Here is a 20,612-nt window from a genome sequence, read left to right as displayed (position 1 = left end):
TTTATATTACTAAATGTTAACATTGATTTTCTTTTGTGATTTTCTTGTTTAAGTATTCTAAAAACAATTTATAATATATTGTAAAGATATATTATGATTAATCATGGCCCTTTAGCCAAATCTAGTTCACCATAATATTATAATAACTGTCCGGCAGAAGTACTTTATATACTATACTAACTATCCTTGTGCACTTCTTTACCCTTTAAAATTATGTCTCTTATGTAAATGAATCAAATTTTGTTCAATTCATTATTTAATATTTGTCATTCACAGATGACACAGTGTCCCTTTTATACTTTTATAGCTATCTCTATACACTTAGTTGTCCGTAACAAAACATTATACTTTGGCCAATGAGAGACCACTTCTGGGCGGTCGACCAAAAATCACCTGTTCTCGTGCATTCCCACCACCAAACTCACCAAAACACTGGCCGCCATCAACACGTGCTGCCGACACTGTTGCCGCTCTGCCTCTGCCCGCCTATTTGTATGCGTGAAGAAGTAATGCTCTCTCATAGGCCGGAGTGTACTTCTTAAATTATAGTTTTTAAAATTTGTTTCATTATTAATTGATATTGTGCACATTGATTAGCAATCACATTGCGTTGCTTGACCTTGCTATTACATTGATTTTGCTTAGCATTTTTTTTAACTTTTTATTTTTGCTATGCTCTCAAGGGTTGTAGTGTGATATTCAATAACTTAAACTCTTAAACTAGAATTTTGCTATCAAATGCAAAAATAATTTTTCAAATCCAACTAGTAGTTATAGAGATTAGCACATTCAAACAAACTTTCACTTGTATTATATAGGTAGCTAGTGACAGATTTTCAAAAATTTTCTGGGGGGGGTCCTGTGTTTATGTTTATATATTAGAGGTCAGACTCTGAGTATGCATTATTTTATATATATATATATAAATCAGTGTCTGGGGGGGGGGCAAGACCCCATGTCACCTCCCTAAATCCGCCACTATAGGTAGCTTAAAGGGCCGCCACATCAATATTTTTTTCTCTGTCTATCTCCCACATAATATAGGAACAAAGATATTTCCATGACAAGAGTTTACAACTTTGGTTCAGTTTAGGGCAAAGGCACTTATTATGTATTTTATAAAGAAGAATATTTCCTGTGCATTGTTTGGATAGATTTTTAATATATTTTACATTTTTTATAAATTTAAGCATGTTTCAATTTAAAATTATTCTGATGATTTTTAACTATTAATAACTTATTCAAAAATGTAAATGTTAAAAATCTATCAACTTAATTCATAGAAAATATTCTTCTTTATAAAATACATATTAAGTGCCTTTGTCCTACACTGAACCAGACTGTCGTAATCGTGGATGTACGGAAAAACTTAGTTCCTATATTATGTGGGAGATAGACAGAGAAAACAAATGTTAGTGTGGCTGCCCTTTAAGGAAACAAAAAAATTATTGTTAAATATATTGCGATACACTCCTTTATCTAAATTTCCTTTATCTAATATCCTACTAACTTTAAGAAATATATTTTTAATTCCTAGGCTCCAAAAATGTATTATTTGTTTTTATTTGTCTGTATTTTTTTTTAGCTATCATTATCATAAAAGATTGGTTAATTTGAAAATTTGATTAATTGTATTTATCAATTCATATAATTCATATAATTAATATTCTTTTTTCCTTTAAGAAAATACTTACTTATTTTAGGACCTAAATTTAATGTTTTTGGTAAGAAATTATATTTGCTTATTTTATAATTAACGAAATGAAAAGTGGATTATTCTTTTCGAAGACTGAAGTCACCCATAATATTTGATAATTTTATATGGTATCAGATATATTCTCTGCAAACAAAATTCTGTTTAAAACTTGGATTTTAATTCAAATGCTGAGCAATTTTTGCTTTTAATTAATAATAATAATAATAATATAATGATTTATTAGATGACATTAAGTTCTCTAGTAGGTACACGTCATGTTTAGAATATATTAATCTTTGTGTTTTTTAATTATGATTGTGTTTTGAAGTATGTTTTCTTTAGTTAAAAACAAGTTAAAAGTTACTATAAAGTACAGATCAAATTAATTTTTTTAATATCAGATTTATTTAAATACAAATAATTATCCTTTTAGTTGTTTATAATAAAAAATAATCTAAGATCTAAAAAGTTGTATGTTATATCAAAGTGCATCTATATCTAAAGAAGAAATGCAAAATTCCAGTGTATTGATCAAACAATTATTTTCATTTATTTTTATATTTTTTTGAATTTTATAAAGAAATAACATAATTTAAAATTAATTATTTGAAATAATTTTTATTAATATAATATAATTATAATTTATCATTTTATTTATTTACAATGTACTTTTAATTTTAAATTATTTTTTTATTAAGTAGTGTGAAATTACTTAAATTTGTACTATAAACAATTATTTAATTGAAATTTAAGAATTTAATAACTGTTTTTATAAATCAACTTGCCACTCATTAATCATTATATACTTACTATATTTTTTATTAAAACATTTTGTTTAAAATTTTAAAGTTATAAATTATTTTTATAAGTACATTAATTTTTACTACACATATTTATAATAATTATTTTAAATAACTATTACAATTTATTAAACCTAAATAGAAAATTATTAATTCTAAACAAACTTTTCAAGAAGACATTAACAACCTGTTTGTATCAACATACAGTTTTATTTGAATATAGGCCTTATTGAAATTTTACTCCACTGTAAGTAGATATGTATGGATGCATATAATTTTGTTTCCTTGAAAATCTTACTATCATTACTATTATTGAAATATTGACAATAAAATAGATATGACAAAAATATACAAATATACATAGTAAAGAATAATAATGTTTTCTAATGACACCTAAGTTTAATAATTACAATTCAATACTGCAAAATAAAATCCATCAGAATTATGATTATTTATGATCATACCTGTAAAAATGTGTTAGAAAAAGTTATAAGGTAACTTTATAAGTGCTTACTTAAAACTTTGCTAAACTATTTACTTATTTAGGCTAACTTAACTTTATAACATTTTAGTTATACTTTATTTGCTATGATCATAATTCATGAAAAATGTAATTTAAGAAATAAACTATTTGTATTTAGATAAAACAATAATAGTTGTTCATCTGATCAAGGTAATATAATAATAAATGTGTTTTAGAAATAATAATGTGTTAAATCATAGAATTATTACTGTAAATAATCCTTATTTTAAATTTATTTTAATTCTAGTATTTTTATTTTATACTATATACAGTAGCACCAATACTAGTTAAAAATTGTATTCCAAATAAAATCTGTCATTGCTTACATAGCACCACCCACCTAAATTAGATATTGTATCCGCAATACTTTTACATAGTGATCAGTACTACTGATTGTATAAAAATGTATTGAAATCTTAAAATTTTAATATAGAAGTAGAGCAATGAATTCTATAAATATGTTTTCTTCATAATGATTTAAAATCAGAATTCTCTCTATAATTATTAGTTAAAAAATAATAAGCCATTTAGTAAACATTTAGTAGTGCATATTGTGTTTTTTTTTATTAAATAATTGTTTTATAAACAATAGTTATATGGCTGCTCAGTGATTTAATGTCCATTTTGTATTCATTTCAAACTTCAACAACATGATATTTTGTATGAAGATGATAAAAGTAAAAGTGATGGAGATTATTTGAGAAAATATTTTCTGTTTTAGTGCCTTTTCCTGTATGAAAAAATATTAAATTGTATAATATGATATTGAGCATTGTTACAAATTGTTAATACTCAATAATAATAATAAGATTCAAATTAATTAATAATCATTTTTTTTTTACATTTGTGGTAGTTATTTTTGTAAGTTAATGTTTTTTAATAGTCCAATGGTTCTCTTAAAAGTTAACAAATGTACACATATCATAATTATTTATGTATATAATTTTAATCATAATATATTTGAAATTAGTCATATTAAATTGTATATTATTATGTATTAATAATTTATAATTAAGCTAATAAAAATAAAAGATTGTTTAAAAGATAAAAATAATTACAGTTGGATTGAAAAAAAGTTCCTAAAGAGAATTAAAAAACTACATAAAATATTTATCCATTAATTATAAAATAATTATTAGTGAACAAAATATTATATTTACCTTTTAAATTTCTAAAATGTAATATATTTTTAAAAACTATTAAGTAAAGTTGAAGTTGAGTGGAAACCAAGTGAACACATTATAAAATATGTTGAGTTGTATCAAAAGTAAATTTAAAAAATATATTAAAAAGTTTAATTTAATTATTCATTTTTATTTTATAATGTATACCATTTGTTAAGTTATGTTTTGACATGTATTATGTGAAACTATATTTAAATTAATATAATCGATGCTTATTTATAGTTATATATTTCAAAGGTTAATAACTAACTGTGTTTTAATAAAATTATAAATATAAACATTTTAAATAATAATTATTAAAAACCGTAGTTTACTTTTAATAATATATTTAAAAAAAATTTAAATTAAATAAGTATACTAAATTATATTATAATAATTAATAGTTATAAACTAGTGTCATTGGTCATACCTATTTTCTATCATATTAATTATCTTATAAAACAATTAATTTTATATCTATTTTTAAACCAATTAGAATAATTAAATAATTGTAGTCTATATCAATATTTCAACAGAATACACTATTAGTTATTAAATTAAATAAATAGATATTTTGTCAGTTTCTATCATATACAAATTTCTAAATGTTAATAATAATTATAAAAAAAACAACTTCTCAATACTTTAATGTCTTAGTTGAAAAAAATGTTATTATTAAAATAATATAATTATAAAACAAAACTAGTATTATAAATATTTTATTAGGTTTTATTTTAAAATCAAACGTACACTTTATATTAATACATTTTCATTTTATTAACTAAACAACACTTCTTAAAGTAATTGCCTCATAACAATAAACAAAATAACCGACTGTTACCAGTATTTGAATACAGGGGCAGTTCCAGACCATAATAATGGGGAGGTGGAGTGTTATAAAGGCACACATGATATAGAGAAAATTTAAAAAAAAGCGGGTTAGTGGGTACTGCTGTGCTGTACATTAGGTGCCGTGTGGATTACTAATATATATTATAGGAGTGTTAAATTTGAATCCAATGATAGGTCATTGTATACGAAAAACGATTCTGAACGAAGATGATTTGTTAGCCTAGGGTATAATTTCCAGGGTTTGTAAAAAAGGTGGTTTATGTTTTAATGGCTTGAATACACCAAAATTTAAGTTCTTTTATAATTATTGTGATCTAAATTTATGAAAAATTTCGTATTAAATTTACAACTCTTAACTTAGACAAAAAAATTTATGAATTATACTTATAAAATAATTTGCAAATATTCATGATTTTGACGAATTTTTGTCAATATTAATTGATCTACAAATGTTGATAAAAAGAAATTGTGACTATGTATTCATATAATTTTGTAATCACTATAAGATTAACTTATAAGGAACTTTGTATTAAATTTTCAAGTATTTTGATTGGGCTAAAAAAATTTTATCGACACTTCAAAAAAAAAATTTTCAGAAAAATTGAAAATTTCAGTCGTCTATAAATACCTCAAAAAAAGTCAAAATATTTTGAAAATTAAATCATGTAAAGAAAATGCTAATCTCAATAATTGGTAAAATTTTTAAATATCTACGACTTATACTTTTTGAATAATAATAAATATTTAAAATCGTTTGAGGGTAAATCATTATAGTTACGGTATTTCGTCAAAATTTAAAATTCAAACGCACTTCAAAATTTTCTTTTAATGATGCTTCGAGTTTTCTCTATAGCTACTTGATGGAAAACTTAGTGTTTTATTTTTAATCATTATTTATAAACACAAACAATTTTATGCAGAGGCGTGTCCAGCGGGTTTTAACCTTTAAGTATACCCAAAATATGCAGCATTTTAAAATTATATTTATATATTATAACAAGGCCTGTCCTAAATTTTGGTCCTAGACACGCCTCTGATTTTATGATTTTTCAACTTCAAAATTACTTGCGAATTTTCGCATTTTCGATCGATTTCGTAAAAAATTGAACCTTAAATGCTTATAAAAAAAAATTGAGACTAACGATTTTTAATTTTTTTTAGACTACAATAAGAATAACTCATAATGAACCTTGTATTAAATTTTTCCAAATTTTTTGGTCATCCAAAATTTTTTTATCGACACTTCAAAAAAAAATTCTCAAAAAATCGAAAATTTCAGTGGTCTATAAAATATTCAAAAAAAATTGAAAATTTAACTGTATATAGATAACACTAACATAAATATTTGGTGAAAATTTCAAGTATTTACAGTGATTAGTTTTTGAATTACAATCATATAAATAAATTGATTTTTTTGAAAACTGTTGGAAAATGTTTACTTTTGACCTCTATAATGCACCAGGGATATTCACTTAACCATCGGAAACGACCCCTAAAGTTTTAAATTGAAGCATTATTTCGACTAGCTATGCTATATACAGACAAGAAAAAAAAACATTTCATTATAAAATCAATACATTCATCACTTCGTTCAGAATCTAAAATAAATTTTGATATAGTCCTTTTTAAAGAATTTATTTAGGTACATTCATAATATTATGTTAGTATCCAGTCTCGTACATACCAAAAAAAAAAATAAAAAATATATTTTATATAGTAAAATAATAATAATAATTTTGTTTAGTTATACTAGTATGTGTTATAACAATTTAGTTTATAAATGAAATGTGATGATTTAATAATTTATAATATAAAATTTAGTCACTTCTACGATTTTGAAAATAGATACATTTATTATTTTATCAATAATTATTTCTATATCCTTATGTGCGTGAATAAGAGCCAGTTCACAACTAGAGTTCAAATTTTGAGGGTGCTATAATTATGAATCACTCAAATAACCATGGGGGAATCCTATATTACATATTATCAGTATATAAATTATGCCATTATTTGAAAAAAAAATTTAAAACATTTTATTTTATATTATATTACATTTTAATGTATCAAAAATAATTTTCTATTAATATTTGTAAAATTTTTGATGTTTCTTCAGGAACAATATCATTAGCTAGGTCTCTCAATATTTATGATTAGGGCTGAAATTTTTATGTCCTAAAAAATGCAAAAGTGACTTAAAAAACTCAAAATATGTGCTATAAAAATGCGTTTAAATGATATTTATTATTGCTTCAAAATTGAAAAAAAATGTATGTTATTTTTTATTTTTATATTGATGTTACTATAGTATTTGTTACTTGTTTAATTCTGGACGTACTAATTGATTACTAATTCAGTAATAATATACTTTTCAAGGCCTAGCTATGATAAAATTAACTTGTCATGCTATACAATTTATTATTCATACCATCGGCAGTTTGCTAAAAGTCTCTCATTAATCACAACTAATTTTATCAATTGTATGAACAAAATTGTGAAAAATGCTCTAAAAACTAAGAAAATGCACTGAAATCTTCAAAAATAGCCTTTACAATGCATTTAAACATTACAATTTTGTCAAAAAACACAAAAAAAAGATTACTTTAAAATAATCAGTATTATAAAAAAAACACACATTTTATACTTACAAAGCAATGTTTCAAAACACCAGAAAAAAAGATTCCTTTGCATCAAAATCCCAGCCCTATATTATGATACTTAAATTTGTGAAGCGCTGCTGTAACGCTGCTCTCGGTTCTCCAATCAATTTTTCAATCTCTTCATGGGAGAAAAACTTTGTTAAGTATTTTTTTTATGTCATCTGTACTGTTTTTAAACAGGTTTTTGCTACAACCATTTCTGCTTTTAAGCACTGTTTAAATTTATTATGTCCTGAAATCATAAAATATTATATATTTTTTTATAAATGTAATAATTTTATTACATTTGGTACTTAAAAACTGATTTTATATGCATATTATAATGATGAATAATGTGGTCTATTTTAGTAATTCATATTCATAAAATGATTAATGGCTTTAGCCCTCTGAAGACTTTCATTAGAAAACCTAAACTTTAAATTATTAATAGTTGGAAAAGAAATAGTACACCTCAAATTTGCTTCAACTGATTCTGATACTTCTTGTTCTTCATAATTAAGTTATGTAGTCATTTCTAAATGGAAATTTCTCAAATTATTCAATTTGAGTACATTTTTGTTTTGATATTAAAAAAAAGTTGAAATACTTTTTTAAATGATTTACTTAAAATGTTAAAATAATTATAACTAAGAATATAACTTACCGGAATGAAAGACTTTCAATGATATATTATTTATATCACACATTTTTATCAATTCCCATATTTTTAAATGATTCAATTGCACTATTTATAATGATTTATGCCTTCTCTAACATAAAGATTTTAGATTGTAGTGTTGTACTTGGTATGTTTATATCTCTTAAAACAATTATTAATGTTCTGAATTGGCATTATTACATAGTATATATATACAAAGTTGTTTGTTTATTGTGTATTACTCTGTAATAAGAGGTATGCCCTGTTTTTCCTTTTCATCAAGCATGTTTTGCGTTCAAATTTTCAAACGTCTAAGTACAATAAATTAAGTGATTGATTAATAACAAATTATATTATAAAATATAATTAATAAATTAATAATTAAATTATAAATTATAATCTGTCTGCAAGATAAGAAAAAAATTACTGATAATAAAATCTTAAAAAATGAAATTACATTGTTAAAAATATAGATAACTTGGGGATACTTAGACACTCCCTATCATCTCTGTAGTGGTATCACTGGTGAAAGCTAGTCCATTAAGTCTTGTTTTGGTTATTTTTGTTCATAGCTGAGTTTAAGACGACAAGGGAAAGAAAAATTACGTTTTGCAGACACAGTGCTTGTTGGTAAAGTAAATATTTTTAAAAATGTAATACATAGGTATAATATAGCTTCACAATATTTTAATGTTTCAACTGCTGTGTCCGTAAATTCACTGACTTCATTTCATCATTGTTTCTCCAAAACTAATACTAAAATTATTGCCATAATTCAATTTCTCCTTTTAATTTAGTTTCAATTACATTTTTAGAAATAATAAATCGTTAGACAGAATATTCCTGATTTTATTCATTACAATTTATATTTTATTGGCAAAAACACATTTAACCAAAAATGTTGGAATCTAGACATTTAGTAACAAATCTAAATTGAAAATTCTAATTATCTCATCTCTCAAACAATTAGTTAAATCACAATAAACAATCAGATCATTAATATTTGGATCAATTTGATATTTTAGTATATAGCCGAGGTAGATATAGAGAAATATATTTAACTTTTTAGAAATGTTTCTGTATTATATCAAAGAACAGATATTTAATATTACAATAGTGATTTATTGTTGCAATAATAAATAAAAGTGATAACACATTACTGGCTTATGTTTGGCAATTTAAACTTTGAGGACTTCTAATAGCTTTTTTTTAAAGTAAGAACAGAGGTGGGTGATCGCCTCAATCGCCTCTCTATCAGTCCCTGTTTGAACATACTATACAGTAGTTTTTTTTTTAACTAACACAAATTAGTTGCGTAATAATGAGGGGGATATGGGGAAGGAAAATTGACTTGATACTATAATTTTTGAAAAATATTTTTGTTTACTTTATTGTCTTTAAAAACCATTATTATACCACCTACCTCATTTAATTTATAATAATAAATTAATGTAATATTTTGATCTATAAGATTTAATGATCAAGTGTAGCCCCACTAGAACGATAATACAAACTGATATCCCAATCCTACCCCAGAATCAATTCCAAATTACGCCTCTGACACAAATCAAAATTAAACTATGTATTAGCTTATTAATTTTATATTGCTTTATTAAACTAGTTAACAATTATTGAGAATAAGTTGCAATTCTATGTTACCCACTTCAATTTTATTTTAGTTAGTTAATTTCTTACTTATACATTTTACCTAATTCATTGTAAAAAGTGATTTGACTGCAAATCTTCAAGTTAATCAAAGCTATATTTACTTCATTTATGTATTGTATATTATGTACAGATTATAAATTCTCTATGAACGCCAATAAAAGAAAAGAAATTTATTTTTTAAGGTTCCTTCTTCCTAGATTTAAAACTCATTTACATTTTTAAAGAATTTGTTATTTTCATAAAATCATATAATTAAGTTCCACAAAAAAATTCAAGATAACTTTAATTATTTTTTTAAATTAAACATATATGAATGAAAGAAGTAGTTTTTTGATTTTATTAAAAAAATATTAAAACCCACAATTATCCTACCAGAAATTAATATGGTGATTTTATTCTTTGACTATATAAATCGTAATTTTTCATTTAAATATCCAAGTGTGTATAAATCAGTAAAACTGATAAATATTTTATTTCTATTTTCAAATTTAATTAATTTATGAGTATTAATCTTTCAACATATTAATACTATAATCAGTTGTTGCTAACTTTTCATAACATAACTCATACATGAAATATTACCTATATAAGATAAAATCGTCAAGATAATATATCTAATATTTTATTATAATTGATAATATGTCTTACTCATAAACTAATTTATTTTCAAACTCCATTTACACAATATGGTGTATTCAAATTATATACTTGGGTACCTATTTTTAAATTTATACTATTCTTTATAAAATATTTGCTTAATTCAATGATTATTATATATATTTGTTTTATAATTATAATATAATACTATATTATATCAGTAGCCAGTAGGTATAATAATTTAGAAACATTTCTATTATTTGGCATTCACCAAAAAATTCTTCATGTGTTAACTGTTATAAATTAATTACTATTTAAATGAGATAATTATAGCCATGATTGATTGTTCTTACTTAATATATTTCTTAGATGGAATTTTAAAAATCAAGGTAAGACAATTTGCATCTTTGGTTTACTGAATATTATTGGGCTAATAAATGTTAATTAAATTAGTTGGATATTATGAAAATGTATGAAGGTTTAACCATATAACTATAATGTTACACATAAGTTTTATATCATATTTGTCATTATGATTTATGGGTTATGACTTAAAGAAAATTTATTTTGAGTTTATACTTTAGACAGGTCAAATTTAAAAATTCTCAGTATTTTTCAAACAAATAAGAAATTAACCATTTATAAGGCATAGAAACAAATTAAACAAACAAAAAAATAATAATAATAATATTTTGAACTGTGTAGTAAATAGCTAAATAGAGAAATAATAATAATAGATAATGAAAAATGCTATAGTTAGTTTTCAATATTCTGAATTGAGTGATTTCAAATTAAAAAATATTAAAAATACAATATAGTCATGATATTTTTTAAAAGCGTTTAAATTTAGAATTTATACAAAATGTATGACAATTTACGAACTACGAGTATTTTGTTGTAAACGATTTATAAAATCTTCAATTTTTATAGCGTGTATTTTGTAAACTTAATACAATGTTCCTTATTAACACTCATAGTTGATACTAGAATCAAAAAATCAAAAAATATATTATATTTATTAATACATTTACTTTTTATAGACATTTAGACATTTAAAGTTCAAATTTACAAAAATAACATATTTAAACAATAAGTAACGATGTTTATAATTTTTTATTATTTAAAAATATTAATTGTAAGAACTTAAAACTTCCATATAAAGCGTGTCCTTTGAAGAATTATCCATTGCGATATTTCCTGAAATAATGAAGATACCATAATTCTGTTTATTTTATAAGACTCACCGAGGCAAGGACTACAAGTATTTCATATTTTAATTTAATTTTAATGTTTTGATAAAAATGTTTAAAAATAATTTTTTATTTAATTATTTTCAAAGTATCGAAAATAGCTATTTTGTAGTTCATTTTTTCAACATTTTATTTTCATTAATTTCATGGTTTTCTATTTTCGAGTACAATTGTAAATTATATAATATCATAGTGTTAGTAAATAGTGATATCAAATATGTCGCCCGCGATTTTTAATGATATTGCTATTAGATGGTAATTAATAATTCTTCAAAATATTAAAAATTACAAATGTTAATGAAAATAAAATGTTGAAACTTCAAAATCTTCAAAAAATTAAACAACAAAATAATTGCTATCTCTATTTTAATTATTTGAAAATAATTAAATGAAATGTTACTTTTTTAACTTTTTTCCCGAAACATTAAATTAAATTAAAATATGAAATACTAGTAGTCCTTGTCTATGTGAGTCTAATGAAAAAAATAAAAGCAGAATTATGATATCTTCATCATTTCTAGAGATATCGTAATGGATAAATTTTCACGGGACACCCTGGATATGAATTTTGCTATGCACAATGACTTTTTCAAAATATGTAGGTAGCTTTTGTATGGTAAAGTGGTATTCACTCAAAAATTAATATCAATAAAATAATTTGATATAAATAAATATATTAGTGTAATAATTAGGGCTAGGATTTATATGCATTTGCATGTTTTTTTCCTTAAGTCCAAATTTAATGGTTGTCAGATTTGTCCACGATTTGGCTAATTATCGTTTAAATAGAACCAATTTATTTTTGCATATTTTTGCATATTTGAACACAATGCATATAATTGCATATTTATAGATTTTGGAATTTTGACTTTTTTTAACTTAAATTTTCAAATTTTATAATTTATTGTTAATTTTAAATGGTGTTTTTTTCATAAAATCGATAATTTTTGGTTTATCCGTCGAATTATTGTAAATATAAAGTATAAATTTATCTATCTAAGAAATCGATATTGATTAACTCCAGGATAAATCGCATTATTTAAAATATGCACCAATAACATCGTGTGATGTGGAAAGGAGTTTTAGTCAGTATAAATCTATTTTACGTTCAAATTGCTGGATGTTTGTATTTGAAAATTATTGAAACAACACATTATAGTAGCATGTACCTAATAATGATATAATATAAACTAATATTCAATATTTTAATGTAATAATAATACAATTTTGAATTATGATAAATAATAATACTCTAGAAATAATAAAAATTTGTTTTTGCATATTTTTGCATATTTTGGTAAATAAAATGCATATTTTACAACTTTTTATTGCATATAAATCCTAGCCCTAGTAATAATTAATTATTATTTATTGATATTTAATAATATAATAAATTTAATGTTTTCAACTGTCAAAATCGTTTTTTGTACATAACATTAAATTATATTATATATATATTATATCATTAAATTCAAATTTAACTCTCCCATAATAATAATAACCCATTCGATACCCACAGTATAATGGTACCCGCAAACCTACATTTTTATATAATATATTATAATCAATAAATTTTAGATTTGCTCTAATAGTTTTAATTAGCATCCGTGTTGCCACAAATGTTATAAACAATTTCTTTACAAAATTGAATGGCACAAATTTTTCACTATTACTTTTGTTATAAGTAAATAATTTATACATTTTTATTTTATTTGAAATCATAGATAAAAATCATCAAAATTTTGAAGAACGACAAGCTCATTTTAATCAAAATAATCAACAGATGCTTTATGATAACGGTATGTTCGTATAGTTTGGCATTACATGTATAGTTTATTTTAAACATAAATTTTTATGGTGAATATTTGTATTTTAGATAAAAATTATGGAATGACTCATCCTATGAGTCCAACCCGGTTAATGTCTCGTGATCAAAGTTTATCCCCACGTATAACTATGGCTCGTCCACCATCTCCTCCTTTACCTTATTCTCCCGAACGCGATCATTTCAATTCTGACAATAATATGTTACGTAGAGATAGATCAAAGCGCTCTCCAGAAAGAAATGCTCATGACCGTCCACCAAGGCCAGAACATTTTTTGGAACAGTAAATAATTGCACCTTGATTAATGTTGCACGGTAGTGGAATTTACTCTTATGGTATTTTTTAGAATGAAGATGGACAACTTTTCTTCTGGTCCTCCTCCAGAACCTAGATCACCAGAAATACAACGTTTTAGACCGGGTGATCACAATAGACATCGTTCGAAGGATGACCCGATTCATTATGAAGACCGTCCTAGACACAGTAGATCTCCTGTTTATTTTGAGAATCATTACCAGTACAACAGAAATATGTCTCCAAATAACCGGTCATTTTCTCCTAATCACGAACAATTACCAATTACTCCACCGTCATTACGTGAGCTTTCTTCACCTTTGAGAGATCGTCCACCACATCCTAATGACCGTCCTCGCAGAAGACGCACACCACCGCCTAGACGGGATCGTTCAAGAGAAAGACGACGTCGCCTTTCACCTAGAAGAAGAACACCACCACCAGTTCGTTCACCTATAAAGCGAAGAGGTTAGTATATCAGTGGCATGCGGTGATATTTTATATTGGGTATAAGCGCTAAAATAATATTTCAAGTTAAAACTTTAAAAAATGTATTTTGTTGATAAAATTCAATTAAAATTTGTAATTTAATAAAAGTGTATTGATAATGAAAATAATCCGATATTCGACGACAAAATATTGGAATTACGTTTTTAAAAAAATCTACAAGCGCTCGGCATACTGCTTTTAACCACCACATAAAAATACGGATAAACTCTTTTACCATAACCGGTCATTTCTTTAATAATATGAGTAATCTAAAGTACTAGGGCAGCTGTAAAGAAATTAACGATAGGAATAAAAATGTATTTAATTTCTTTTGAAGAAACTTAATAAATTGAATTTTCAAATAAGATTTAATAAACAGTTGTCATTTTAATATATAAGACGGATTGACATTTGTCATAATAGATGTTTAACTTTTTATTTTTTCCTTTTGACCGAATAGCTCCGCTTATCTTTATAGCTTGCCCTATAACCGCACGCCACTGTACCTATTACTCAGTAAAAATGATAATAATTCATTCAGTTTTTAATAATATAAACAATTTTTTTTTCATTGTTATTCTGTATTAACTATTTATAATATACATACTTCAGGTGAGGTTATCCTGGCATTAGTTATAAACATTGATGTAAGGTAAATGTAAATCCGTTTTAGTAATGTATAGCAGGTACGTATTCAGGGGGGGGTTCACCCCCCCCCCCCCCCCCCCCCAAAAAAAAAAAATTAATAGTTGTGTAGTTAATTTATATCATACTTCATCGATAAATATTGATTATAAATATAAATTTTTTATGAACCCCTCCCAAATATTTTTTTGTGTACGTGCCTGATGTATAGTAAAATTTACTAGTTAATTATAAATATCTTCATGAATTGGATAAAACTAAAATTATTTTATCTATTTAATCCTAATCTACAATTGTATAAGTGGTACCCACAATAAAACCGAAGCAATTTATCTTTTTATGAACTTAAATATATTATTTAAATCAATCATTTTATAAATAAGTTCAAATATTTATAATTTTACTAACCCTTTTATATTGTTTACTGTGTTGTGTTATTAGAGAATGGTAAAAAACGAGGACCTAATAAAAATCAGGAAGCACGAAAACGAGATGCCAAAGAAAGAAAAAGACGATCTCAATCCAAACCAAAATCTTCAACACAACAAGTAATTATTATACTTTAAAATTTTAAGTATCTAAAAGAATTTATACTATTTTTTTTAGGAACATCAGCAACAACAAAATTCATTCCAGCAACCTCAACCACAGCCCATGTATCCACCACCACCTCCACCTGGAGTTGTTCGAATGCCCCCGAGACCTTTCCCTCCAGGACCCATGATGATTCCATTGCGACCACCTCCATTCCCACCACCAATGGGAGCATGGAGACCACCACGTCCACCAATGCAAGCGCCTCCTTCTGGTTGGCCATATCCACGTAAGTTTCATATCCCAATAACTATTTATGTGTAAAAAACTCTTATATCACATATTGTGGATGGAGCCATAGCCTATCTCGCCAATGTAAACCATTTGGAGAACATATTATTAACGACGATTCCCTCGTTTAGATTTGTTATCTGTGCATGTGCAAGTACATTCATCACATATTTATTTTATAAATAATAACGTGGTAATATTCAAATGTACCGTATTATACAATGACCAATAATATAGTTATTTATTTTATTTACTTATTTGTAATTCAAACGGACGATGTCAAATTTTAAATATAGTTACATAAATATATAATTATAAACACAGTATACACGAATTACAACTCATTTTACTTAATAACACAGAAAAATGTTCTTAAAAGCAAAACTCAAATAGGTTTGTGTTAAATATGATACAAATTTGAATAAATGTTATAACTTAGGTCATGGATATATCATATCCGTACGTACAAAATCTAGATATTCAAATTAGTTGAGTATCAATTATTAGTTTGATTGTTATAAAACAAATTATATAGCTGTTGAAAGCTGACCGTTTTCAAGGGGTTGGTTATAGTCAATATTCTATAATTTAAAAATCAAAAATCGATTTTCTACAAACATAGGCAAGGAGACAACAATTTTAAATATTTTTTCAAAATTTAAATTGGAAAACTGGAAGTATATTTTTTACTTTCGCTTATTGGTCTAAATGCACACAAAAATGACCCGCTTTCAACAGCTTTCATACCACGTTTTTATTTATAAAATAAATATGCGATGAGTATGCACACTATATCACATGCTCAGTACCTAATGAATCTAAACAGAGATTCGTCGCTTGTATGTGCTTTAAATATCGGAACATTGTTCCATCAATTATACCTATATGATCTAAGAACATACCATATCCTTTTTTGTGTCTTCACAAAAGAATAGATCTAGGTTAAATTATATAATAAATGAGACTATCTAGTTGATATATATAAGCTAGATTGCAGACGCATTTATAGTAAACCTACAATTTTTGAATTATAATTTTTAAAATTTATTTTTATTAACCTAGCAATTCTATAACGTTAACTATAATAAACAATAGAGATTTATCCAATTTTTAATTATTATCACTAAATTTCTGAACAGTTAATGGTATTGTGTCAGCATTTTAAATGAATTGGTGTCTTATGTAATGTACTATTGTAGTTTGTTGATTTTAATTAAGTGAGACAAATTTTGGGTAAATAATTTATAAGATATATCATCTCACTTACATCACTAAAGTAGAAAAAATCTAGCGCTGTGCCTAGGAATTTCATTATCATCATCAAAATATAGCTGCACAACTCTTGAAAGTTTTGACTGCTAATTGCTATTTTCAAAGCCCTCTTTTAATCATAGTCCTGTATGCTTTCCACCTAATCAGTTACTTCCAATAGCTCCAGATTTCATTGTATTACAACCATCCATTATTTCTTTGGCCTACTTCTTGGTCTTCTTCTTGTTGGTCATCATTCAATTTATAATCTAACTTAATTGGTTTTTTCTCTTTTCATTTGGTTTTGGACTTATCCCAAACCATTGAATTCTCTCATTTTTCTCACTGCTTGATCAAAGTACTCGGTACTTAATTTCCCCTATTTCCACATTTTTTTTTCTATACCAGATATTTAGAATGTTCTCTTTTATCAATTCAGTGGTTCTAGTTTTTATACCATAAAATATGTTCAGTAATAATAGTCCTTTATAATTATTGCAGTTCATCTTGTCTATTTTCTATTATAAAGGAATTATTAATGATGTATTTCTTTATCTCCTAATTTTTTTTTTTGCCAATTCATAAACTGTTTTGTATATTTCAATTCTGTTTCATTATACTTTTTATGTTTAGCTGGTAGTCTACCTGATCCAAGACTCTAGTCCTAAAGCAGACTTATGTTTCTTGATTTGTCCTATGTTATAATATCATTTACTTCTTGTTTCACTTTTTATCCTTCCTAAACAGGTATCAGTGTCTGGTAAACCACAATTAAAAAACTATAGGGATTAAGTATTTAAATTAATAATCCATTTATTTTTTTAATAATTAATAATTTTTTGTAATTCTTTGGCTTATTAGTAAATTGAACATAACTTCAGTAACTATTTTGTTATTTATATTTAATATTACTTCTTTGTTATCGCTTTGCCACCAGCCCATATAAAATTTATCACCCTACCATCTGGTACCTAATTGTTTGTTATATTATGATATTTTTATAAAGCGTTGAAAAACATTCAAATAATGGTATATAATTATAATAATGAGTTATTTACAGTTGGTAATATCATAGTTAACAACTAATATTTTCTAGTAACATGTAATAAAATAAGACAGTTTGATTAAGATTCTTAAATATCACACATTTTATTCATTCCAAAAATAATTTTTGTTTTAAATATTGCGATAAATAACTCATTAAAATTCAAATTCATTTTTAACAATATTTTAAAATAAACTAATACTTTTTGGAAGATATGTGTGAACTTAAAATTACAATTATATACAATAATACAGTAACAACTGATAAGCTGAAAACATTCTTACACGATTAATATAACAAAATACAATTTTAAACATTATATGAAATATGATGTTTTGGACTTTAAATTCAAGATTGCTGACGTAAGATCATCTTGTTGTAAGGTGATCAATTTTATACAAATTGGTGGCAGAGCTATAACAAAAAAGTATCTATTTGACTAAATACTGACTACTGAGTGTAGTTAAGATGTACGGTTTTTAATCTGGTTAATTTTAAACATCAAATATAATTAATTATAATTACTTTAATTTGTTGAAGCGATGTTAATAAAACACCAAAACTAATATTAATGACAATTCACATTTTGTTATAAGTTATAGCACTTAATATTTGCATGTAAAATCTTAGGCTTTTTTTTATAGCATAATTAATTTGCAATTTTAATAGTTTTTTTTTTTTAATGCTTAAATTCCAGTAAAAATTTTATATTAATACCTAACTATTTATACTTGCATGTTAATTTTACCATCATTACTCTTCTAATTTATAAATATCTATTATTTAATTAATTTTACAATTTATCTATTATTTTGGTAGAGATAACCATAAAAATATATAAATATGTATACTAAATACTTATAATATAGTTAAATGAATAAAATGTGTATTAAGTATGCTAATAATATTTTTTTCTTCATACTTTTTTTAAAAGTAAATTAAAATTCACCATTTTGATTATTGTGTTTATAGTTGAAACTACATGTATAGTTTATTCAATAAATTTCAAAATATCCTAAATATTAGTACAGGAAATAAATAATTTCAACAGTTTTATTAACAATACTCTTCTTTAAATTTATTATTATCTATAATATAATTTTGAAAAAAAAATCTATCTGTAAATAAATAATGAAACCACTTTTTAAACTTTATAAAATGAATCAAAATAATTTATTATAGGACTTTTCCATATACTGTTACGTTTCTAAGTAAAAAAGTTATATTTTTAAATTCTGTTTATCAACAAAATATAACTATTCTGCACATAGATTTACTTTGTGGGACTTGGTAATGGTTGTGGTAGGTCAGACTAATCTTGATTTCTACAGACTTGTATTCTTTCTAAAATAGAGTTAATCATTATATGTTAAATTACGAAGTAAAGTAAAAAAACTTATTTAAAATTAATATTATTTGAAAATTATTTCTTAATTGTTGGGTTATTTTGATATTTTTTTCATTTTTATCTTAGTGTTTTCTTTTATTAAAGTTATGGATTATTTATTTTTTTAATTTATGTTTGGTCTATTTCTATTTTGTCAAATTAATAAAATTTAATTAATGCTAAACTTAAGATAAAAATTAATAGTTAATTAAATTAACTTAATATAACTAGTAACTCTTAGGCTAAAAATTGCATTGCCGTAATTGGCATAAATTTACAGGCTGTGTTTACAAACATATAGCTTTGATCAATACAAAAAATTAAATAAAAAAAATTTTAACTTACTAAATCAAATTACGCTTAAGTTATTAATTTCTACTTTGTATTTTTATTATGTTAAAAATAGTATTGTGAACGCAGTCTTACTTTTAGTTATCTATTATGTTTAAGTTAATAATATATCCAACAGCCAGCCAAGTTATTCACTAATGTAAAAATATGCTAGTGATAAAACAAAGTGTGTAAACATATTTTGGCTGTACATTTCATTTCTTTTAGTTTTAAATGTTATTTTAATATTTTGAATATTTTTACAGGCCCAAGGCCATTCTACTTCCCCTACTAAAAGGAGTGGCTACGAATATTTAGATTTTAATATTTTTTAAGTGTGTATTTCAAACAATTTTGAGTTCAATGATAAATACAATTCCCAGATAATTAATGTTTTATCAATACTTAAAATCATACTTCTATTGATATTAAATTATATATAATCATTATATCTATGTGTTTATCTTACTTACTCAATACTTTTTAAAAGTTTTATTATTATACTTATTATTGTGATCTTAAAAACAAAAAATAATAATCAAGTTAAATATTTCAGTTAAAAGAGCTGAAAATTAGATTTACAGTTATTTTTCAATTGTATTTCCATTGATATTACTTAATTTTAGCGTACATGTATGTGTTATTTAATAATTTCTCAAGAATAGTGTGATGTG

General features: G+C 24.2%; 1 protein-coding gene and 1 long non-coding RNA gene across 6 annotated transcripts in view; one reads left to right on the top strand and one right to left on the bottom strand.

Moving 5' to 3' along the window:
• Positions 1-20,387, top strand: part of LOC114125298 (serine/arginine repetitive matrix protein 1-like) — a 34,598-nt gene extending 14,211 nt beyond the window's left edge. For 4 of the 5 annotated variants that reach the window (XM_027988892.2, XM_050204600.1, XM_027988891.2 and 1 more), the window contains 6 exons: positions 13,571-13,645; positions 13,723-13,954; positions 14,019-14,434; positions 15,542-15,648; positions 15,707-15,923; positions 20,205-20,387. In XM_027988892.2, coding sequence (XP_027844693.1) covers positions 13,571-13,645; positions 13,723-13,954; positions 14,019-14,434; positions 15,542-15,648; positions 15,707-15,923; positions 20,205-20,233 — 1,076 coding nt within the window. In that variant the 3' untranslated portion in view covers positions 20,234-20,387. The remainder of the gene's footprint in view (positions 1-13,570; positions 13,646-13,722; positions 13,955-14,018; positions 14,435-15,541; positions 15,649-15,706; positions 15,924-20,204) is intronic. The other variant, XM_027988893.2, reaches the window with a different exon arrangement.
• Positions 3,668-8,475, bottom strand: LOC126551414 (uncharacterized). The gene is made up of 3 exons (XR_007605315.1): positions 8,338-8,475; positions 7,683-7,926; positions 3,668-3,749 (listed from the first exon to the last, which is right to left on the bottom strand). It is a non-coding gene; the product is annotated as an uncharacterized LOC126551414 (long non-coding RNA).
• Positions 20,388-20,612: the final 225 nt, after the last annotated feature.

This window comes from Aphis gossypii, chromosome 3, assembly GCF_020184175.1.
Source record: "Aphis gossypii isolate Hap1 chromosome 3, ASM2018417v2, whole genome shotgun sequence".
Lineage (NCBI taxonomy): Eukaryota > Metazoa > Arthropoda > Insecta > Hemiptera > Aphididae > Aphis > Aphis gossypii.
Note: the sequence above shows the minus strand (reverse complement) of the source record. Positions and strands in the feature narration are given on the sequence as shown.